Consider the following 26,212-nt stretch of genomic DNA (forward strand, 5'->3'; position numbering starts at 1 on the left):
ATATTGTGTATATGTCCACGGGTATAAAACAAATCACTATCCGTTATACGATTGGGATTTTAATAAATATTGGAATAATAAAGGAAAACGTATGTAAGTTTTCATTATCAGTTTTCCTCAATCATAATTATGCTTTCATTCTAGAGTTTTTCATTATTTGACTTATACAAAATATCTGTTCCATATTTTTACAAGCAAGACATTTTGATAGACAAGCAATCTTCTCCGACAAAGATCCATTGCTTGATAATTTTGTAAGTAAACAAATAGAGACAGAAAATTTTATACATTTAATTTATTATTATTTCTTTCAAAAAAGTTTTCCAATCACTGAAAAACAATATACGCATTCCGATCATTCCATCCAGGTACACAGCATACATATCAAACAGCAGAGTAATAACTTTCTCTATACAAAATATTTGTCATACATGAAAAGATTATCCATCCGACAAATGCTGTTTACAGATTTTCGGGATTATCAATATTATCCTCTGTCTGATAATTGTAAGTTGATTAGTTATTGAAAAACATAAAAGGTTATGAAAAGCTTAATCACTGTCCGTTAATTATGTTTTGAATCAAGTTAAAAGATATTTCCATCAAAACAAATTAGAATGGAATGTGTAGTTTCAGATATAAGACAACTATTTTTATAAAAAAATCAAATAATAGTAAACAGTTTATCAAATTCATAAATTCGCTAAAGTTAGATGTCGTTGGTGTATCAAGGTTTTTAAGAATAATACATTTTATTTCCTAGAACACATCTAATCTATATAAGCATGTATGTACATGTATATATACCCGTTAGGTGGACAAACATCCCGAACTTCAAACAAATGAAGAATTAATTTGCCTCTGAAACTTTTCTAAACACGTGAACTAATTAAAACATTCTTTGCGCTTCCAGTTCCGGCTGTTTCTCCGATGAATATAATTCCAACTAACAATACAACTTCTTTAAAACTTTCGTGGGAACATTTAAATGAATACGAAGAGGGAAACGGACCGATTACAAGCTATACAATTTACACCAACTACACAAATAGACAGTGTACTGACGATGTAGGCACACCAACCGAACAGAAGAATATCAGTTTAACAAATTACATTGTAATAGATAATTTACAACCATATACGGAATATAGCATTCAAATAAGTGCGTTAACCGAAGCTGGAGAAGGGCCATTATCAGACCTATCAACATACATGACGAATGAGTCAAGTAAGTTACGAAAATACAGATCGGTTAAAAGTCGTAACATGTCTGGCTGTTTATCTTTTTGAGCATGATGCGCAAGGATTTCACTGATGTTTCAAACATATAACAAATAATTTAGCCATTGGAAGGAAGAACATTCTAAAATAATTTATTGTCTGAAATTGTTTCTCTTGTTTAAGTATTATTAGTACAACCATTTATTCATTTGATATAACAGATAATAAAAGTGATTTTCAGTAAGGTCGTATCTAAAAAGTAACCACTTTGACTTATTTTAACTGATTAAGAATTTAATTTAGCTTAAACTCATTAATCTCCTTTGCGTTGGATAAAATGTATAGAAGCTTGAGGACAAAACATTTTTGAAGATTGTTAAGTTACATATATCTTTTGTTTTTTGTTAAAGGCCTGTGATTTCGTCTTGCAACGACATTTATATTTCGATCAATTTCAAAAATAGCAGTCATTACGCATGATTCTATCTGTATTTCAGACGTTATCATATTAGCAAATGTAAATTCTTGTAACAATGAAGCTTTTCATCTTTTACTGTATTTTGTATTCTCTTTACAGTCCCCGGCTCTATTACCAAATCAGCAATAATAGTAGAACCAGGAAAAAGGGAAGCTCACTTTAATTGGTCGGCACCTTGCTTACAAAATGGAATAATTACAATGTATGACGTTCATGTCAATAACATCAAAGATAATCATTTAATTAGCAATACTTCTACCAGCCCAGCTGCTGTCATTAAACCACTTAAACCATACAGCAATTACACAGTGAAAGTAAGAGCCTATACGTCTATTGGACCTGGAAATTTCAGTGAAGTAATCCAGTTCTCAACAGAAGCCGATGGTACGTAATATATTGCAAATATATATAATAGATAGAAAGTTGATTTTGGTTGCTGGTACTTGCATATTCGATTTTATCACAATTTATTTCTTTCAAACAAATTGAACGGTAACAATATTTACTATTTTACAAGCTTATTGTAGCACCTAATCAACTTGAAATATTTAATGACTTGTGTTAAATGGCTAAAGCATTTGGGTTTTTAAACTTTTATTCTTATTTCCTTTAATCAAGTTGAAATAACATGTCCAGTTACGTTTCTTCTATGCATATTTGATTTAGCTGGTAATTTCTGTTTTGACAACTATGTCATTTTAAAACCAGCTATCATATACATGTATATTCAATTAATATCCCTCGATATTTATTAAACATGTTTTTGACCGGTAGATGGTCGACTGGTATGAAATAAAGTGCTCATTTCGAGCCCCATTTAACGTTATATTCATATCGGCCAAAAATGAAAGTGTATCAAAATAACGATCGTAAACCAAATTTTATCCCGAAAGCGTTTCATATTTCTATCATGTTTATTTGTAAGCCACACTAGAAAATATGCGATTTTCGTCCGATAGATGGCCAGAATCCAGTATATTTCAACGTAAAGGAATAATTGCCGTTTTAATACAGCACGCACTGACAGGTGCCTTATTATTCAATACAATTCTAAACTCTTTTTCGTCAGTTAACTAAATAATACAAATACAAATACAAGACATTTATATAGCGCAAAAATGTATTAAATATTCGATTGCGCTGTACATTATTAAGACTATATACACATATGCTTGATCAAGACACTCCCAAACCCAGTCTCGATGGCACAGCCAATCTAACAACTCTAGTTGAAAAACAGTCCAAACAAGTATGTTTTAAGTTTTGGCCTTAAACTGATTTTCATTGGTAATGTCCTTCAGATAGTCTGGCAATGAATTTCCAGCCATTTAGGTCCCACAATGGCCAAGGAATCTATCAGCAAAAGTTTTGAATTTGTTGATGGTAATATCAAACCGAATGTGGCTAGATGATGAGGATCTCAGTCTTTTCCTGTACTGACTCTGGCATTTAGTGAACAATTTACGAAGATACAATGGAGCGGTGCATTTGCAACACGAAAACACAGTCACAATAACTTTGTACATGATTCTTGCTCGAATTGGAAGCCAGTGGAGTGGATTTAAGAATTTCAGCACTGGATTGATAGTAAGCAGCTCCAGTGACAATTCTAGCAGCATAAATTCTGCACACGTTTGTAAATTTATCAAGTTGATAGGCTGGAATATCAGCGAATAATCCATTGCAAAAGTCTAGAATGTGAATGAATCAAACCGTGAACAAGGATTTCTGCAGATTTCTGAGTGAGATGTTTTCTGATTGCTTTCAAATTTCTTAACTGCATGTGTGCAATCTGACACTTCTTTTGAATATGGATGTCAAAACTTAAAGTGCTGGTCATCTGTACTCCAAGGTCTCTCACATTGTCAACACAGTTGACTTCGACCCCACCAATATTGACACTGGAAATGTTCAATTTCTTTTCAGCTGATGTCTTGTACCATAAATGATGATTTCTGTTTTTGCTATTGTTAATTTTTAACTTAAATCTAGTCATCCATGACACAATATCATTAAGACAGTCAGTGAGTTTTTGGCGAACGATTTCTTCGCTGTGATGGTCACCAGCTCTAATTTTAAAATGCCACTTTATGATCGTCTGCATATCCATACAAATCCGCCGGATATTTCTGGACTATTTTGTTAAGGGCAGCTATATAGAGAGTAAATATCACCGGTCCAGCACAAGAACCCTGGGGAACCCCGAACCTCAGTGGTTCAGTATCCGATGAGGACTGTTCAATGACAACTTTCATATCTCTGTTGGTTAAATAAGATTCGATCCACTTTAATGGAATACCCTGTATGGCAAAGTCTTTCTGTAGGATTTCAAGTAATATTGGTATATCGATAGTATCGAAGGCGGCGCTTTAAATCAATCATTACAACTATTGTCACATGGCGGCTATCAGCTGTTTCTAGCAGATCACTGTACATTTTCATCATAGCAGACTCAACACTGTGAAATTTACGGTATGCACTTTGGTAAGTTGGTAACAAATTGTTGGACTCAATGTGGCTTGAAATTTGGTTCATTGCCAGCTTTTTCAAGAATTTTCGACAAGAATGACAGGTTTGATACAGGCCGATAGTTTTTCAATTCTAAGGGAAGGCCTTTCTTTTTCAAAAGGGGCTTAATAACAGCGCTCTTCCACGTCTCTGGAAAAACACCAGAAGACAATGACCCGATTCACGATTTCGGTCACAACAGGTGCAAGCAAATGAAGATTTTCTTTCAGCTTTGGTGTTGGCATAACGTCCAACTCACATGTTGTTGACTTTGATTCACTCACAAGTTTGATTATGTCTTTTTCATTTAGTGGTATAAATTTGTTCATGATATTTTCACTTGATGGTACATCAGATCCATAATACTATCAATCACTGAAGATGACGTTTCTGTGTTTATGTTATCCAGATCATCACGAAGTTTAAGGATTTTGTCACTAAAGTAACGCAAGAAATCGTTTGCAAGTGCCGTCTCACTGGTGTGAGGTGGAAGTGGGTTATCCTTCGAACGCCCAAGCAAGTCTGAAGTCACGCTATATAACTTCTTCACATTCCCTTCAGCCTCTCTAAATATAGAAAGAGATTTTTTCAAATAAAAGGATTTGTTTTGCCAATAATTTGGACCTATGGGTTCTGCAGATTCCACTTATCTAGATATATCGGTTAATGTAAATATCATCTGCTAAAAATTTTTTGGTTTATGCATAATTTATTTTAGTTCGATTGTGTAAGCTAATAGACAAATTTTCGAATCTCATTCTGGAACGAACATGTACTGTTTGTTTGTTTGAATCATTTTACGCCTTATCAAGTATGTAAATAAAAAAGTGTTATATAGAAATAAATTTTGCGTAAATTATGATTTTCGGAAAACAATAAAATGGTCACCGCATTAATTGATAAAAAGCAATATCTTCTTATGTTAATTTCAGTACAGGTTTATATTTTACAGTAATGATAAAAGTATTGCTGAAAATCCAATTGGATCTTAAATGTTTTAGTTCTTTCTTCTTCGGTAAAGCATGTAAAAATCATTTTCGGACGTTTGACTCTCTAGTTTGTGTACGATTTGTGCGATTTTGGAAGATAGAAAAATATAACTATATGACCGATACAAACCATGTAGCAACATATTTCATTGCCGATTAAATAAATCAAAACACAATGTTTTCAGAAACGGTATACAAAGTCATATTAATACTTGAAAAAGTAAACAACATTGTTTTGTTTCATACTATGTGCCCGTATATACCTTCATCTTCTTTTTGAGATAATATTATCTTTTCAGCGCCTGGACGTGTCACTAACTTGAAATTAACTCCGGAAGTTAATGTCACAAAACCAAGATCACTTCAGGTGACATGGAATGAACCTCTGGATAAAAACGGCATTCTAATAGCATATCATATTTTATGTACCAATTTGAATGTGAGTTTTCTTCTTTGCAAAATAAGGAAAACTCTATTTTATGCTGATCTAAATTTTAGATTTTGGTATACATGAACACTATATATCTCTCTCAGTGAATCACATACTTTGACTGATATGGCATTGACAAACTTTATATTTGCGTGCTTAGTATTGTATTATATCTTAAATTTGCATACTACATATTCATTGTAAAATTGTGTCTTTGTGGTTAAAGTGTAATACTAATCATGGACATAGGATGAAAATTAGCCTAGTCATGGAAGTCATTTAGCCAGCATAACTTCATATAGCAGAATTCTTCTAGCGTGAATCTTTTTGGGCGAAACATTAACAATTGCTTACTACATGCTCTCATAAATTAAACAATTATTCATAGATACACGTATACTGACTTTTTCAACACTTTAGTTCATTATCTACAGAATAAATAACAGTTCTTTATTTACTTTTTATACAGGACTCACGTGGCGTGTACAAGAATCGAACAGACTCTAATGCTTCGTCTTTCTTTTATCCAATCGTTTTAACAGGGGTATATAGAGTAAAGGTATTTTCATATTAAATGATAAATAAGTTAAGTATGAATTTCATTGGTAATCTTCTCATAAGTCATTGTTTGAATCATGGTATTAACATTATATAGAGCATATGATATCTATATTCATGCAGTTTTGTTTACGTTATATACTCAGAAATTTACAAATTACCGTCTTAACTTTTAATGAATCTTCTTTCTTATTATCATTTTTAGGTATATGGAGAAACTGCCGAAGGCAACGGCAGCATAGTCGAAAAGATAACCGTCGTACAAGCGGGAGGTAATTTGTTGAGAATATTTGTACTTGTAAAAATTGAGTAATTATTTGGTCATCCTCTTTTTTGTACGAAGAATGACGGGCATATGATTATTAACCTGACATCATGTTTCCTTGGACACACTGCATTGACCCCTGATTTGCTTTTGTGTTCACGTTTCCTATTCCAACTTACAACGTTTAAACTGGGTGGCGACTCTTGCTCCAACCTTTATTTTACATAAAACATAGAGTTCTTCATATCCAAGATACTATTAATACGGTGGCCAATATGTTTATTGTATAAATAGTTATCTTTTGCAATTTCATCTCGGTATCCCTGTAGTGCGGAGAGTCGGTTTCCGCCTAAATAGTACTTCCCAAAGTTGGATTCTGGTGGTTGGAGAGCCTGAGAGATTATTCTTATATATTTTAATAACGGATAACGCAAATAATCTTCTGCTCAGCGAGTGCAATAAATGACTCTATCCCATTTTCTTGTACTTACGTAAAAGGGACTGAATTTAGCTCATTCATAATTATAACAAGCTTTTGGCTATGTTTGGCACACCAAAACATGTCAGAAAACTCAGAAACGGTAGACTCTTGATATGATAAGACAGCAAGCATCAAGCTGTTATTTCAAATTGTAAAACATTCTTTAGTCTCGATGTTGTTGCCCCACCACACATAACTCTGAATTCCTCAGAGTGTTATCAAGTGTGATGACCTTAAAAGAAATAAAGAGATGGACATTGCTGAAGAGTTACGGAAACAGCTGATCTCAAATGTCGAGCGGATTTTAGGCGGTAAACAAACCATATGGCTACATAATCACATTCTCTACATCAATTATTTTGTTGTAACTTTGAGTTGGCTGTGTTGGTTAATATTCCAAAATTGATTTAATGTTATCAAATTTGATCACCATGAAACAAAATGTGCATGGCAGACATTTTGCTAAAGATGTGGTTTTACCAAATGTCGATATTGTGGAGGCAATTAATACGCCATCTCCCGATTTTGCCATGTCAGGGTTAAAATCTGCAAACAAGACAGCTAATCAATATGTACTGTGTCAAAGATGTTTGACTCTGCGTGAAAAATAATATTTAAATTCACCTTCTTGCTGTTGCCCAGACTGTCTCATTTTCTTTCGTGTAAACAATCTATGTCTGCGCAGACACAGTCATCGTCCAAGTTTTCTACAAAGAAGCAAGTTGTCCCAATTAAATTTACATTTGCTGCGAAATATTTTAGACTCAGTCATGCCTTTAACACCGACGATTGAAGAAGCCAATACAGACACCGGTCAAAAATTGGTACGACAAATTAGAATATTCAAAATCGGACGAGGATAAGGACCTGAACTTCTCATCTTCACGGATAGCACATTGTAGAAAACCAATTAAATTTTAAAAGTAATTATAATAAATTGTAAAACATACACAGAAGTCAGTCATACATTATTCAAATGTCATCAAAGAAAGTATTATTCAGATATGAATATCTTATTCATTCTTCAGAGTTCTATAACGTTTATTTAATGGTAATAGGGATATTTAGATACACTTCACACTAATCACAAATGACTCTACTTTAAGTACGTCAATTTTAAGAAAGCTGCTTCTGAAACATTTTTCGGCTCTGTTCTGAAGATCTGACAGACACCGATTTTGGTTCAGCCGACATAGATGTACATTTTCTTCTACATAATACATGATTGCTTGCAAGTGTATCACATGCACAAAAAATATATTCTAACACTATCGGATTTTTTTTCTATATAAACAAAGAAGGCCCGAAGCGTGCATTATTCTCCAACAATGCACTCGCCGTTCTTATTACCTCCCTGAGTATTTTCACATTGAAGGCGCCATTTTGTTAAAAAAATCTGATAAATAAAAACATTTTTTGTCGAATTTTGTTGTGAAAGCTATCTAGAATGAAAGAAAATGGTCTAACTAAGAAAATGAATCCGAACACCAATATCTTTAATTCAGTCGTTAACGCTGTACAGACGTTTTAAGTGTTGTTTACGTGATGTCACAATGTAGCGCCAAACAGCACGTGCAAAACAATCAAATCAAGTACGCTATTTTAATGTCGCAAACGAGTTAAGTTTTACATTTATTTCACTTTTAATAATTTGTATTACGCTTGAAAAATTATAAAGTGAAATAAAATAAACAAACAAAGTTTTTCCAACGTTTTCAAAATTCGTTATTCTCAAAATGTTTCTACACACGGTAGATTTAACGACTTTTTTTTCAACCCACTGGAACAGCCTTTAAAGAACGTTTCTATGGGAAACTCTCAGGCGAAACACCAAACATAAAGTCCAACTTTATAATAATAATTCTAATTTACTTGACGTGTTAGAATGGAAATAGATATTAATTCTTCGTGCATTATTGTATAATAATGCACGTTTTTCGTTCAAATGCTTTGTAATTAATCACTCAGGCCTATCGGCCTTCGTGATTATATTACTACGCATTTGAACTCAAACCGTGCATTGTTCTACAACAATGCACTCAGAATTGATATCTATTTCCTAAACAATGACAATAGTTTAACAAAAAAAGTAACACAATTAACAGAGAGCTTACCCTAAAAGACTCAAGCATTGTCCAACATCCAAAAACCTTGAAAAGTATAGAATATTTAAAACCAACGCTGAGAGATAAATTCGGAAATCAAAGCGCAAGACATGACAGTCAAAGAGTTCAGATGAAAATAAAATACCTCTATAAGAAAAGTATACGATGCAGTAGGAAAAATAGCGGAAAAATTTTGAAAACATCACTGTTCTATAAAAATCTAGTAACGGCAAGATACACACAAGCACAAAAGGATATTACGGAAACTATTTCAAAAGGCCTTTTTTCTATTGTTTTTTTTTTTCCAATGAATTTTAGTAGCGAATTTCAAAACTTGAAAGAGAACGAATAAAATTTACTTCAGCAAATGATGAAATATACACTTCATTGTTGTTATTAAAGATTTAGAGAAATCTAATATGAAAACCTAATATTGTGAATCAGAGCATTATCAAATGATTGAATAACTTTATACTAAGACCAACGATGTTTTACGAAATAGACCCATTGCCATCTACAAAAAGCCAAATGATGAAGTCGATCTTTGCTGTATAGAAAATGTCTCTAATGCCACATTTCTATGTCCCATCTAGTTTCCTTTTTGATAGAACTTGCATGAGAACGCATGGTCCTGACCCATGGCTCTAATTGAAAGGTTCACACATTCTCCACTATGCCCCGGCATGCCCGGTCTTATTTGATCCATTTAAGAACAAATGGAAAAACTATGAAAAAAATATATATGCACATATATCTAAAGCCTAATTTTTACGGATAAATGTTTGACAAACAAGTTTGATTTTAGTATAATTATTAGTGAAAAGTATAAGAATGTTATGCTTATAATTTTTGCAGCTCCTATTAAAGTAATTAATGAGACAAATGGAGTTTTATTGATGCAGCCTAGTAATGAACAGCCACCAGACAAGGAGAAACAGATAGCTATTCAACTTCCCTTAAAAACGTTCTTATGTAACACAAGTAGCGGTGAGTTAAAACGATGGGGAATTGTTGTAGCACAAGATGGCCAAGCAAATGGTTGGTATATTTATTAATTTATCATCAAATTATAAATCTACATAGCCTATTGACGCTGCAAAAAATCATTTGTTATAGATTAAGTATGGTCAATTTTAAAGTCCATCGATGTTATTAACTGAAAACTTTTACATAAATCTTAAAAGAGCTGAAGTTATATTTATTTGCTTAATTTAATATTGCTTCTTTTTGACACACTGATAAATCCCGTTTATGCCAGATTCTATTCACATTTGACACTTTCCTGCTTCAGATAAAGTATTTGCAGGAAGTATAGAGGGTTTCAAAAAGAAAGAATTGCAATATAAAAACTGGTTTCATGTCAAAGATATGGATTCGATTCCCCCCTACATAGCGACTCCTAAAGATTGGAAAGTAAATTGCCCCAGTGATAACAAAGGTAGGTCATTTGATATATAAAATAAATATGTATATATTCATCTATTTTTGGTGGCGTCAGATTAAATTCTTTTGCTAGACAGTACTGTTTAAAATGTTAATGATTTTTTTACCATTTTTGTTTTGATAATTGTCTTTCAAGAATGATTGAGGCACATTGTACTAATGAAATCAGCCTTCCAATGCAAATTTTTAAATTCTAAAACCTCTTTCCTTTGTCCTTTGTATTTATGATAAACAAATAAATCCAACAGGTTCGCGAATAAATAACATGCCATTTTTATATAATAGAAGTATTTTTCAACAACTTGTTCGAAGTTTATGTAATTTTTCATCAGTAAAAGAGACTTGTTGTTTTTGTTATTAAACAAACCATTGTCTTAAATCTTCTGTGCGCTTAAATGTGTTCCAGGCAATAGGAGAAAAAGGGCAATATCTCATTCCCCTACAGACGCACAATTCATAGTTGGAGATCACGGTCAATGTTCCGGCGTTAAACAAGATGAATATTGCAATGGTCAATTACAACCAGGACGTAGTTACAGGTTTGTTATTCAAACATTTCAATAATTATTTCCGGTTTTATGTGACAAAGATATAAATGTCGTGTGTACACTTGCACAATGTTGGGTCGTCAATGTCTTCATGAGGTGTTTGACCTTTATAAACATAAATAAAGTAAATCATTCAATACGACTAAACAATCAGTATAACTCAAAAGTGTGTTTCCATCAGATATTCAGTAAAAAGAAGTAAATATAAAATTGCCCGTTATCTTCCGCCTTAAAAAAAATGAATTAAAACGAGTACCAATAATTGAAATGGAACAGTTACCTTCTTTCAGGCATTTCTTTCCTGATTCACTTGAACATATAATAATAAGTTTCACTGTTTTCTCATATAAGTATTGAAATAATGTTGAACAGAACAGAACAGAACATATACTTTATTTAGAATGACACAGATTACAATATACAAGTATAATGTAATAATATGTGAACAAAGTCAGTAGACAAAATCAAATCAAATGGGTATGAAGAAATAACAGTTATATTATGTAATGCAAGTAATCTTTGAAGGTATTTTTGTTATATGGGTATTGCAGTAAATAGTTTTATCAAACTGTAAAAGCATAAGAAAACAAGTATAGAGATTTGCAAGATATAAATGGAAAAAAGTATGGGAGATAAATTTTCCCCTTGACGTTCCCCCGAGAAGCTCGAGAAAAATGCTGATGTTTGGTCGTTTACTGATATACAAGACTTTATGTCTGACTACATACTTTTAATGACGTTAAAAAATTTCCATTTACACCGATGCCAAAAAGTTTCCTCCAAAGACCAAGACGCCATAACGAATCAAAGGCCGAAGAAAAATCAATAAAAGAACAAAATAACTTTTTCCTTTTAGAGCGTAATTTTTCTATGAGAAAATGAAAGGCGAAAATATGATCATTTGTAGAGTATTTTGCTCTAAAACCAGCCTGATTTTCCTGTAATAAATTATTGTCAGATAAAAATTTGGTTATTCTTTCGTTTAGGACAGATGTAAAAATCTTTCCTAGGCAACTGAGAATTGTAATGGGTCTGTAGTTTTCCGGATCAACAGGAGGGCCCTTATTTTTGAAAATTGGCTTAATACAACCTATCAACCAAGTATCTGGTAAAATACCCGTATCAAGAATAACGTTAAACAATGAACAATATATTGGGACCATTAAAGTTCGAGTAGACTTTAAATACTCGTTACTTATAAAATCAAAATGCGAGACAGCTTTACCATTGTTAGACTTCATTATAGCTTTATCTATTTCTGTTTCGGTTATTGGTATGTTAAAATAAGAGCTATCTAGGTTACTAAATGTATTTTGAAAATTTAAATAAACTTCTCCGTCACTATCATCATATTTGGACGAACTCGAAGTTTTAAAAAAGTCAAAGAATTCTGAAATACTCGGTGTTTTCTCCGATTTAGCTTGTGAAAACCTATTAAGAAACTTCCAGTAATCCTTCGGCTTATTTGAACACATCGCACGCAATTTTCGTTCATTTTTAAAATGATGTTTATTTAGATACGTATTCATAGTCTTTTTATAGTAACTACTAGCCGTTTTCAACCTCGCTTAATTTATGTTATTTTTGTGTAATTGGTATGTTTTACGAGCAGTATTATATTTATGACGTGCTTTTCTACAGTGAGGCCCGTACCATGGATATTTTCCGTTTTGAGAGATAGGTTTGGATGAGGATATGTTTTTGTGAGTCGGGAAACTTAAATTTGCAGACAGGGAAAAAACGTCAGAAATTTGTTTATTTAAATCATTGATATAAGATTTAACATCACACTCTCATGGGGTATCGAGCGCTGTTTTGATTTCAATAACCCGTTGGATATCTAAATTATTAACAAATGCTTCTTTCATATTTTCATTCCATTTTGGGGGTTTAGAAGGAAGGTGACGCTGTACAGAATATTGTTCCTGTAGGGGTTCTTTAGGACAATGTGGGGCAGAAACTGTCATGGAGAGAAGTGAGTGGCCATCTGAGAATAAAGAATCTACTTCCAGAATATCAAAATTAGATATTAAAGGGAATAAATATAGTGAACATATGGAGTAATCAATAACCGAGCTCTTCCTGAATGTCAATTTACCGATAGATTTATCTTTTCCAACCCTACCGTTCATAATATAAATATTATTATTTTTACATATATCTAGTAATTTTCGTCCCGTCCGATTAATTCTTTTTGCATTGCGACGAACGATTTCGCGGAATATCAAAATTTTGAAAACTATCAATTTCATTTAATGAGCTAAGCGTTTCTTCGTCAAAATCTAAGAAATGCGACAAAAAATCATCAAACTCGACAAAATCCTGTAAGTTAGATGTATGGGCATTCGCATCACCAGTAATCAACAAATAGTCATATTGGCTACGTTTAACAGTTATAATGTTATTCAAGGAGTAATTAATGATTATCTTAAAACTCGCTTGGTTGGAAATCAATTAGTATAAGGGCATAAATGCTTAGCCATAGTATGCCGCTTATGTAATTGTCATGATAAAAAAGGATTTCAAATATTTTGATCTTAATTTAGATAATAGACTTGTCAGAGTATATAAACATATGATTTTTTTATGCAGAGTTAAATCATTTGTATGTACTAATGGTGGATGTACTGAGACGGAATATTCGGCACCTTTATCAACAGGTTGTAATCCTGAATATCTTTGATCTTAATACAGTACTTCTTTTACTTTTTGTCTTCTGTAGATTTTGTTATGTTAGATATTTACGGAAAAGTGACGAATGAAGTGATAAAAATGCAGTCTGTCGTGCCGTCATCTGACCATGTCGGTTCAAATACTGGGTTGATATAAGTAAATTACAAAACAAAGTTTTAAGTAAGATCAAAATCAAATGAACAAACCGTTTTAGTTGTGTATATGCCATACTATAACTCCGTTCATAAACATAAAAATACCACTTGGAGCTTTTTATTCCTGTAACTCATAAGCAGTACATATTGATATGACTCCAAACCTAATTATATCTCATAAATGCACTAAGCAAAGACACTCGTTATTAACTTGAAATTTTGCGTTTTTGTAATGTGTGATTGAGCAACAGGATATAACTTACATTTACATATTCATTTAACCCTTAACAATAGACTGTACATTTATTTATTCTACATTAATTCATTTCATAGATCCAGATCTTACGACTCCTATAGCAGCTGGTATATCGTCAGCGGTGGTTGTCATAGCAAGTGGCGCTCTTGTCATTTTCTTCCTTAGACGAAAACAAATTCTGCAAGTATTCCTACCAGTTTCAATGATATTTTGAATAATAAAACGAGTTTTGGTGTGAAACTTATCAATATCGTCATTTGTGAACATTGCTTTAAAAAGTTGATAAATTAAAATTAATAATTGTAAAGGAACATGTGTAAGAATAAACAATTGTGTAAAATGTAATATTTTATTTGTATGGAGCCTAACCTTGTCTAGAACAAAATGAACTTTGTAACAATGAGACATTGAAATATACGATTCCAGCAATAGCAATTCTGCATGAATGCAATTACAATCCAGAATTCGTGATGTTTACAAAACGTTTTTTTATCATGTGCACTTATAGTTTGATAATCATAAATCCAAGTATTATACATTATTATTTATTTCTAATTATAGCTGTTTTAGAAAAGATGACGAAAGTCTGATAACAAATACCCCAGGTGTAGGAATACAGCTTGATAAGATTGAACCTACGAAAAAAAATCAGCTAAGGTATGTCACTTTGTTTCTATATATATATTTTAATTCTGAGCTATGTAAGATATTCACAGTTGACTTGAGTAAAGGTAATTTTCAACTCGATAAACTGATACCAAGTCGTTTCTTTCAAGCACTTCTAAATATATGACATATTGGGGATGATAATTTCCAATTTCTCGGCATCGCTAAGGCATTATATTTCTATAAGGGATGTTTTTGTTTTGGACATAATAATCGTCATTAGAGAAAGATATTGCCATAAAAAATTGGTGAAGTTTTTCTTCATTTATATTTATTTAGAGCATGTTTATAAGCTGAAGTAAGCAGCGCTGAATATCAAGTAATGTGAAATGTAAACAAAGTAGTATTTTAACTTGCATAAAAAAATGACAATATTTTTACCAATTGCCAACAGAACGAAAGAAGCAAAGAGACAAATAAGTATTTTTGGAAACTAACAAGATAACAATATAAAAAATAGTTTTTGAAAAATAATCATCATAGCATTTCTGAGGCAATATGGACTTTTAACATAGAATATTTTAAATGAAATAATTGAAAAGCGGTGTGATTACATACATATTTCAAAGCTAGAGAAGAACGGTTTATGTAAAGATCAATACAAAAGAAATGGTTTTCAATCATCCCTTGTACATTTGAAAACATTTATCAATGAACGAATTTGATGAAAATGTGAAATAAGAATATAAAAAATCAATTAATATCATTTATTGACTGACATATTGTATATTTTTCAGTCAAAAAAGGTAAGTAAAAATGGTATGCACATGCATATAAAGATAGACATCAATTTATTTTAGCAAACACAAATTTGAAATATAAACCACCAGTGATAATTTTGTAATATTCAAGTTTATTACTATATACCAGTACATTGTTTCGTTGGTTTATAATAACAACAAAAATTACAAAAACAAATGAAAAATCATCATTCTGAATAGTTTTTATATGGGGGCCTTTTAAGTATTGCAACGATGTGAGACATTTTATCAATTTTAAAGCTGCGTCGTTAAATAATTTAACATTGCCAGTTCATTAATTTGTACTGAACAATAGACATAATGAAGGAAATGGTAAGGTATTGTTTTCCTGTGTATTAAAATGCGTCTAGACTGCCAGTTTGAATTTTGTTCGGGAGTTGATGAAAAAAATAATAATAAGATATTTGTATCACTAATCAAGACTTGTAAGTTAAAGGACCGACCCGAACATTACCTTTGACGTATTATCTTCATAAACCACGTCAGTTTAAAAATTCTGCACTATTTCATATGAGAAATACCACAGCAGTTTATCAACGTTGCACAATTTCATATGCATGTATCACATACCACACATTACACTTAATCAATTACATGGTTTTTTTATATAATGTATAGTGATGCCTGTAAGACATTAAACTTAGCATTGGTAACCTGTTTTATTTGTATTCAATTGGTGGTTTTGAACTTGAAAATAATTCTTATATGTCTGTACATTTGATACCTTTTCTTGTAACCATAGTTTCGATGTTCTTTTTTTTTAAACAAAACATTGTATTTCAAAATTTTGTTCTTGTAATTGTTACATTTCTCTTACCTTTATCTCTTTTGTTTTACATGTTTATAACAATCAACGTCGTTTGTTCCTTTTTTTTTATGTATTCGGTTTTCCGTTAAGATGTATCACAAATATATCATAAATATTTTGATACTTTCAGACACGATCCAATTAAGCTCAGTGAATTGTCAGATGTTGTTGAAAGGTTCCACAGGGATTCTGATTTGCTTTTTGCTGCCGCTTATAAGGTTTATAAGCTAAATTACAGATACTATCAAAATAACCTTAAATGAAAACTTTTTCCTGACCAGCTGGAGTATCAATTATTTTGCCAAAGTTCTTAATTCCCCATAACTTGTAAACAAATCGACGGGTAAGGAATTTAATGCTAAAAGTCACCATGACCTCGAATTAGAGAAAGGGTTCTATTCACTAATTTAGGTTTCGTTTAATCTATATATGTCAAAAATCATCGTATCGCGATTAGCCAGGTTCTTATATTGTTATAGAGGTATGTTAAATATATATTGAGGTCAACATTCCTCAAACACGCTTACTCTCACAAAGTCGGTTATCATTTGATCCATAATTTCAAAATTTTATTTGACGGTTAAGAGTAATGGGAAAAGGAGGTTTATTTTCACGTTTTAAAAACAAATAGCTAACTTCATTCATTTTTACAAAATTTTCATGGTGCCTTCAATGAAGAAAAGATTTGTACTCATTTACACTGATCACTATCGGTGGAAGTATGTATTCATTACTTATTATTACTCTTCTGTCTTTCACGCCTTAGCTAACCCCTATAAATATTACAAAATCTAAAACATTTGACTATTGTAGATGTTGAAAGAAACGAGTCCAAAACATCCAATGACGGCAGCAGAACAACAGTGTTGTCGACCGAAAAACAGATATACTAATATTCTTCCATGTGTGTATTATAATTTCATCAAAATACTTACATCTTTGGTAATTTATAAAAAGTACATTCTAAAAATGATTTTTCACAGAAAATTACTTTTCCACGGAAATGGGAGATGAGAAAATAATCTGTAACAGCCAGTCTTTTCAAGAGATTTTTAATACATTGAATTTGGTATTTTAAAATTCATTTTTTAAACTTGAACGTTTCTATATACTCATGTTTTCGTATGTCATTTTGATTGATCAGTGAAGGTTTTCTTTGGTGTTACGTCGGTATATTGATATTTCAGTTGATCACTCTCGAGTAAAACTAAGACCGTCAGATGATATAGATGGAACGGACTACATCAATGCTAATTATATTCCTGTATGTAATGAACTCTATGTCAAAAGTTATAGTTCATTTTATGTTAACGGCTAGTTAGAATCGCAATTTTGTATGCCTTTGTCAATTTTCAATCTTTTGTAAATGTTGTGACAAGATAAAAAAGCAAATGTACATAAATGACCTGTAGATTTTAAATGAGGGAATTTACTTGCATAAACTATTTAGCTTTTTATCAAGAAAACTATTTTTACTAGTCCATTATTATCATATTGATTTTGATTTCTCTTTCTATGTTGATCAAATTAGCATAAATTGCTATAGTTTTTGTTACCTGGATAAAAAGTGTAATCTGTTTACAGAATAAAATATCTATTTCATGTTTATATTGGTTTTCATCAAAAGGGTTATAAGTCTCGTAGAGAATATATTGCTACCCAGGGCCCTATGCCAACTACTTTTAATGACTTCTGGAGGATGGTGTGGGAGCAAAATGTTGACACTATCGTAATGCTGACAAAACTGATGGAAAACGGACGGGTATGTTTATTTGCAGGCAAAGTTTCTCCTCGGACATTGATACTAATAGTCATTATTCATGTCATCTAATATTTTAAACATGAGTAGTGCAATTATGATAAAATATTTGATTAAAGCAGATGACATTTTCTCTTTGGTTTGTTGATTTTTATATTAACAACATGTTTTAGGGAAATTATCACTGAGGATGTTTTATTGTTAAATCATCACATGATACTAACTATATGGCTTTATCTATAATTGTGGAATAAATCAAAGATATATCATGCTCAAATCTGATATTTGGAAAAAACTGAATATTGCTATACAATTTAAATGTAAATTTTATATCTTTGAGAATATACACAAAGAAGACATCCTTTTTGCAACGCTACACACTATAGGTAATGAAAATATAGTGCCGTTGAAATGGATTGTTTTAAGAATGGGTCATATCTACTAAATGCGGGTTCAAAAACATAGTTTGTGCCTTCTTCTATCCAAATGTAAAAAAATCTGTAAAAGAATTATTTAAATAAATGTCTGCAATTAAAAGTATTTTGCATAGTATATCTTAAAATACTGCAGTGACAAAAGCTACAGAAGGCATTTAAGTGTAGTTAAGAGAGCATACCAATTTCAATCATATCATAATTGACAATAATTTATGCTCATGATGATATTAGTACGAGCATGTTAGCTGTCTTGACGTTCACTAGGCTCTAAGTAGCACTTTTTTGAACATTGGAAGGATATATAAGTTGTTTATGATACACGAGTATTAGTAAAAACATGGAGTTTTATCATGATTTCAGCGTAAGTGTGATAAATATTGGCCGGACCTTGGAGAGCCTGTTTTCTACGGAGATTTGGTTGTTTCACTTCAATCAGAATCCAACATGTCTGACTATATTATAAAGATATTTGAAGTAAAAACGGTAAGTTTGAATACCGTTCATATTATTAATCTTTATACACATTTTCTATCATAGTTTAAATGTATTGTTGAAAGACGTTGTTAAGATATTGAAAGATTTCGTTGCGAAATATTTCTCGAAATGATGTTTCCAGAATATTATATCAGCTATTTTGTGTAATTAGTGTGTAAAGTATATGCAGTATGTGATAAATTTGTTGCCGATATAAAACATACAAGGAAATTATGAAACGAGCATAAAGATACATTCGACGATGCTGAAAATGTGTAAACAAAATACCCAAGTCAAACAAGATATCTTAGAATATAAAGTTCAAAGTAGAGATTTTCTGGATTTTTTTATATCAATGTATTCTGAAAAAAAATGTATAACTTGTCTAACGTGTTTGTGTTTTTCTTTAACTTAAACTGCTCTTTTGCAACATGAACCAAATTTTGTTAAAACAATTGACAAATTAATAGCCAGACCTTTAAATGTTAAAATTCGTGTCAATAATAGTGGTTTTGAGATATGAATATTTAAATTAGGTTGTTCTTTAACATTCTTCTCGAGAAATATACTTCGATTAAAGAGATACAATATAATTGTCCTTTCAGAATTATCAATTCATGTATAGTTCAAAACAGCTGTATAGTTATTCTTATACAGTATAAGCATCTTGCGTCGAACAATATTATCTCTACGTCATTAGGAACATTTTGACTTAAAATACTTGCTCATCATTTTTTGCAAATAAATTTGTTTTTACATAAAATAAAGAAACATAAACATCTTATTGCGCTTTGTGTATGTATATTATATTTTGTTCACTGAGCAACAATTAAAATAATAGAAAAAAGAAAAACTTTAGTTGTAAAAATAAAAAAGTAATACAAGACATACGCATATCTACGGAGCCCCTAAGGTGACATTCTCGACACTTTTCCCCCGGCATTTAATTCGTTTTTACGAAATATTAATTCGTAAATACGAAATATCAATTCGTTTTTACGAAATATTAATTCGTTTTTACGAAATATTATTTCGTAATTACGAAATATTAATTCGTAAAAACGAAATGTTATTTCGTAATTACGAAATATCAATTCGTTTTTACGAAATATTAATTCGTATTTACGAAATATTAATTCGTTTTTACGAAATGTTATTTCGTAATTACGAAATATTATTTCATAATTACGAAATATTATTTCGTTATTACGAAATATTAATTCGTAAAAAACGAAATGTTATTTCGTAATTACGAAATATTAATTCGTTTTTACGAAATCTTATTTAAGGTCATTTTGAGCTTGATAAAGAACCTATTAATCTCACAAATGGGTCATTTACATGCCTTGATCAACTTTGCGATTATGAGCCGAATGGTTCTCAAGTTATTATATTTATGTGAACAGGGTTTTTGAGTGAGAAGTCATTCTCTATCCAAAATGGTCTTTTTTCCCCATTGTCAAATACATGTTCCTATCAGCAATGTTTTAATGTTTGAGACAATCTTTTACGACATGTATCTTTAAAACAGAAACATGCCATATTATTCCGTTCTTTTATCATATACATTAGTAAAACTAATGGGACGGGGGGGGGGGGTGTTGGTCCAGACTTTCACTAATCTAATCAATTTAAAATAAATATTTCCTCACAATTTATTATAAGAAATGTCCGTGTTACGATTTGAAGCACAGGACCCCCATTTTAAGTAAATTTTCCTAGCGCGTGTACCATCACGGCTGTGGCTCAACGCTATTAACATGCGATTATTTTAATTTATGTACAATAGTGTAAAGTTAAAAAACTTGGGGAGAACAAAAATCACTATTTATATTGCATGTACATGCCTTATATTAAGTCAGGAACTTAGTTTTGAGGCCTTATTTATAACTATTACCAAAACTCTTTGAAACGCTAGAAAAGATTTAATTCGTTTTTACGAAATATTATTTCGTATTTACGAATTATTATTTCGTAATTACGAAATAACATTTCGTTTTTACGAATTAATATTTCGTTATTACGAAATAATATTTCGTAAAAACGAATTAATATTTCGTAATTACGAATTAATATTTCGTAAATACGAAATAATATTTCGTAATTACGAATTAATATTTCGTAAATACGAAATAATATTTCGTAAATACGAAATATTATTTCGTAAAAACGAATTAATATTTCGTAATTACGAATTAATATTTCGTAAAAACGAAATAATATTTCGTAAAAACGAATTAATATTTCGTAAAAACGAATTAATATTTCGTAAAAACGAATTATTATTTCGTAATTACGAATTATTATTTCGTAAAAACGAATTAAATTCCGGGGAAAAAAGTGTGGAAAATGTCACCTTAGGGGCTCCGTACATATCTAAGGTAAAATAATTACAGTGTTTACTTTTTATCTAAAATACGAGAACGATTTTATAATTTAGATGTTTTATTCACATATACTAAACATTCAAAACACTAAACATTATATTTGTTCTACATATTTTTTGTGAAATGGAAACTATAAGCATAATAAACTTATTCAAATGTTTTTATTTCATTTTTTTAAAAAGAAATTATATTGGAAATATTGTATTTATTAATGCTCTTATTTAAAAGAATAAAAAAGATGTAAATGGGCAATGGGCGGACGTCGAGATTTCATTAAAAAAGCATTGGCAACACATAAACTTTATATCAGTGGTTCGGCAATATAGGAACCAGTTTCCAAAAGGACCGTTATTATTACATTGAAGGTAAACTAGAAGTTCCAGACTTCGGCTGCATGAATATTGTGAGACGTAGCATTTTAGTATTTATGTAACTGACTCTGAACCAAAAAAAAAGACAAGTGACATGATATCAGTAACTTCGCCTTTTTAAGATATTAAATTTATGCATGTTATTTTTCATTCTATCACCTCTTGCGTATAAAGAATGCGCAACGGAAAATGGTTCGTCACTTTAGTTACTTGAAGTGGCCAGATATGGGTTGTCCTGAAACCCCGGAACTATTGTTAGAGTTCGTGAAAGCTGTTAAACAGTATGGTAATCGGGAACATGAATCCTCGAATGGACCAATGATTGTCCATTGCAGGTAATTCATAATAAGTAAAAAAAGTATGCTTTTGTATAATTATTCACAATGAAACAACAAAACAAATTGATGATTATATGCAAAAAGCATAATGATATTTGAATTTCTTTTACTTTTGATTTATAGTTTACTTATGATCATTTTGTTGATATATAGTAGAATACACAGCACTGTGTGGTCAATATGTACGTCATTTTTTAAACTATCAGCTAACTAACGGAACATCGGTGGTTCTACTGAGGTACACGCTCCTGTCTGAACAATACACAGATGGGCACTTGCGTCCTTCTTCCACCAGTAAAGCTTGAAAGTCGCCATGTGACCTCTTCTGTGTTAGTGCGACCTACAACCCAACAAAAAAATAAAAAAATTCTTATATAGCATATACAAAACATGTATTGCATTAAGTTAATCGTCTTTCCTAAAGACACGGCTTTTTCTGCCAACCTTGAACTATGACAATACATTTCTCCTTAGTATAACTTTTACGTATGAAAGTTATCACCACGTAATTCGACTCTAGGAAAATTGAATTATTTATACATCATAATCATTTTGTTTTGGTCACTTATCTGGTATGGTAAAATGCTTATTATATGCAGGCGGAACTTTTTTAATAATCTGATCGCAGTTACATCTCTACAAAATTTAATTCAATATATTTTTTGAATTATTTATCCTTTTTTCAAATATATCGTATAGTGTGTATGATGTATTACATTTATGTTGTTTGGAATTCATGTGTGCTTATAATGAAACAACAAGTAGGTACCCTGGGTAGTTGATTTCCCAACGCCAAATGCCTTTGATAGTGCAGGCTTACACATGTTAGGCGTAATTCCGTTTATAATAAACCACGAATATATGTTTGAATTTCGAAGCGCAATAATTTAATCGAAGTATATTCTGCTAGATAAAACATATAGAAAGCAGATATTATGTTAGAAAATATAAATCCGATCAGAATAAAAAACCCATTTGACTTTTAGACTTATATAACGTCATGCAAATTTATTTGTTATTTATTTGTCGCCAACATGCTAAGACTTAAGTGGCAATTCTGTAAAGCTTAAAGCATCTTTTAAAAATCTCCATTCAATATATTTTGAACATAGAAACACACTTTTGCAGAGAATGCGCTACCCATTCAATCAATTAATTAATTAATCATTAATTCAATCTTATTTGTTTTCAATTGTACTTGAATATAAGCCAAACTATAATGTTACAGTGCTGGTGTAGGTCGTACTGGGACATTTATAGCCGTGGATTATTTGTTGCAACATATCAAAGATCACGACGAGGTGGATATATTTAATCTTGTCCTTGAAATGAGAAACAATCGATTGAACATGGTGCAGACAGAGGTAATATAACTTATATCATCTGTTATGTCACTCATATGACTATTACCTATGTATTTAAAAGCGTATGGTTAAGAGCAAAGTGGTATCTCAAAATCACCTTTGTCTGTACCATATGTGGGTTCGAATACCGTTACAATATCATGACTGTTCCTGCTTGACAAAATGAACAAAGAGATGCTTCCCTGCAAAAAAGCTTGGAATCGATCAGATTTGTTACTTATAAATCATAACGCATTAATAGCACATATTTTGTTTTACAATACTTGCTTTAAAAATGTGTATTTTATTACGAGATAAGACATCATTCCATTGGAACTGTTTGGGTAATGTGTAAATGATGAACCAATCTTACGGACTTTTTACGCAGTAATTATAATTTCCTATACTATATTATTTATATGAACTACACTTAATCATTAAATATATACTTCACCTTATTGTCTTTTTTTTAAATCATAACCGTGGCGACAAGCTGTAAAATGTAATTCTTATACTATATTTTAAGGACCAGTACATTTACATTCACGAATGTATTAAGTCGTTCATCACAACTCAACAAGAAGAAGAAGAAGAAGACGATGATGAAGGTAATAACGTTTATATTTAAGGCATATATATCACTGCTATTATTATGGATATTTATTTCCAACTTCAAGTAAATTCGACTTTGCTTTTTTGCTGTTGAGTTCAGATGCGCATTGATACTGTTACGAAGGTCATTTATTATACATGCATACAAAGACCGGTGTGGACATTTCAATTTCATGAATTGCCGATTTTATCTTCGTGAATTTACAATTTTAACTCCGTGCATTGACGTTTTCAAACTACGCATACGGAATTCAAGAATCCACGATTTCAACTTCACGAATTCTTGATTTCAACTTTAAGATGTCAACTTCATAAATTCCATCGCGATTTTAAAGAAAATTCACAAAGCTTGCATGTGACTTTGAATTTATGAAGCTGAAATCGTTAATTCGTGAAGTTAAAATAGTAAATACATGAAATTGAAATCTTGAGTTCTTGAAGTCGAATTTGTGAAGTTAATATCGTAGATTCGTGAAGTTGAAAGCGTGAATTCATGAAGTTGAAATCGTGAATTCATGAAGTTGAAATCGTGAATTTATGAAGTTTAAGTCGTGAATTCTGCATGTTGAAATCGTGTACTCATGAAGTTGAAATTGTGAATTCGTAAAGATGAACCCGAGAATTCAAGAAAAAATGTCACCACCGTCTTTCTAGTCTGGTTGATTAAGTGACCGCCAAAAGAGCAAAGGTTAAACAATAGTATTATGTAAGAACAGGATAAATAGATTATGCAAAGTTTTATTTTGTTTTAATACCATGATGGTATATTAGTGTACTATTTTCTATTTTAGCTATTTACGTGAATACTGGATTTGGAGCCAATGAAGAAAATCTATACGCCAATACTTAAAAATTGACAAAGATTGATTTGTGATAGCTAATTGACTAAGTGGATAACAGTTATTTGTTATGGACGAAAACGTTTTTGCAGAACAAATACAAAGTCATGTATTTATATTGATTGACAGAAAAAATATATATAATCTTATATAGTCACAATCACATATTTTCCAGGCATGTAATGTATTTTTTATTTCATTCATTTAACGTATGTATCTAAAAAAATGTAAATAGTAGCATGTAACCATTCATTTTGTAAAAGCACACTGTGCATTGTATAAGCCTTTTAAAGTCATCATCATATTAACTTATTTCATAGAAACTGAGAATTATATCTTAACGCTATATTTCTAGATTGGCGATGCATAAATATTTACGTTGAGGTGGAAAAAAAATCCCATGGTGTTCTTGCGTAACTGAAAAATCACGAGACTTAGGTTTAGATTTTGTCAAGGTCTTCACAGGGTCAAATGACCGGGTTAGACTGTATTATACCACAGTTTCATAATGCTGCACGTTTATCATGTTGTTTTTTTCTCTGGGTAAACGTGGCTTTGTATTCATATTTTTGTAAACAAGCAAATACTTTCATTTTTATTTGTACGTTTTTTCTACGAGAAATGTAATCATATAATAACATGAATCTATCTATTAAGCATCTTTATTATCAAAGGTATGTGTTTCAAAACGCTATGTTAAATGTTTAATGCATTTCAAGTTCAATTTTTCCCGCTAAAGACATTGTTTTGTGTATTTATTGTATTTCCGGATGTTCAACAACTGATGAAATTCTTTTGTGAAGTTATATCACTTTTTATCGAAAATTTCATTACTGGTAACATTTATTTGTGAAATAATTTCTGTGTATCTGAAAAATAATTAGCTGCTGAATATTTTGTGTTTCGTTAAAGCAACATGCCTCCAGATTTATGTTAATGTTCACGAAAATTTTGAAAATGTATTTGAAAGTAAAATACTGTGAAAAGACTAAAGAAAATAATTCGCACATTGCAAACGATACTTACAATCCACGTAAATACAATCCACGTAAATTAACAAAAAGAGGTCAAAATATACATAAATACCTCTTACTGCGTTGGTAACGCAGTAGAGTTATAGTAATTGATACTGCAAAATCAGTCATAAATCGCACATAACATGTGAATAATTAATTAAATATTGAATCTTTTTACTTTTCTTAAGGTCTTAATACATTTTTCTAAAGATTGAATTTCTTGAAATATGTTGGCTCATCTGGAGGCGTGCAACTTTAAATAAGCTGAAAATTAAAAGCGTTTGTGTCAAT

The 26,212-nt window shown here is 31.1% G+C and overlaps 1 protein-coding gene across 1 annotated transcript; it reads left to right on the top strand.

Annotated features, from left to right (window-relative positions):
- The first annotated feature begins 930 nt into the window (after positions 1 to 930).
- Positions 931 to 25,203, top strand: LOC132752806 (tyrosine-protein phosphatase 10D-like). The gene is made up of 18 exons (XM_060743192.1): positions 931 to 1,228; positions 1,799 to 2,083; positions 5,496 to 5,635; positions 6,096 to 6,185; positions 6,390 to 6,456; positions 9,891 to 10,073; positions 14,188 to 14,290; positions 14,672 to 14,767; positions 15,514 to 15,522; positions 16,476 to 16,563; positions 17,159 to 17,249; positions 17,533 to 17,609; positions 17,973 to 18,107; positions 18,902 to 19,024; positions 21,948 to 22,108; positions 23,340 to 23,475; positions 23,981 to 24,062; positions 24,858 to 25,203. The coding sequence occupies exons 1-18, from the start codon at positions 931 to 933 to the stop codon at positions 24,914 to 24,916; spliced, it is 2,223 nt and encodes a 740-aa protein (XP_060599175.1). The 3' UTR covers positions 24,917 to 25,203.
- Positions 25,204 to 26,212: the final 1,009 nt, after the last annotated feature.

This window comes from Ruditapes philippinarum, unplaced genomic scaffold (assembly GCF_026571515.1).
Source record: "Ruditapes philippinarum isolate M1 unplaced genomic scaffold, ASM2657151v2 ctg395_1_1_1_1, whole genome shotgun sequence".
Lineage (NCBI taxonomy): Eukaryota > Metazoa > Mollusca > Bivalvia > Venerida > Veneridae > Ruditapes > Ruditapes philippinarum.

Excerpts from the sequence above, each read along its gene's own strand:
- LOC132752806 (XM_060743192.1), top strand. The coding sequence starts at position 931 with ATGAATATAATTCCAACTAACAATACAACTTCTTTAAAACTTTCGTGG. Across the intron at positions 1,229-1,798 it reads ATACATGACGAATGAGTCAA|TCCCCGGCTCTATTACCAAA; the intron begins GTAAGTTACGAA and ends TTCTCTTTACAG. Across the intron at positions 17,250-17,532 it reads ATATACTAATATTCTTCCAT|TTGATCACTCTCGAGTAAAA; the intron begins GTGTGTATTATA and ends TTGATATTTCAG.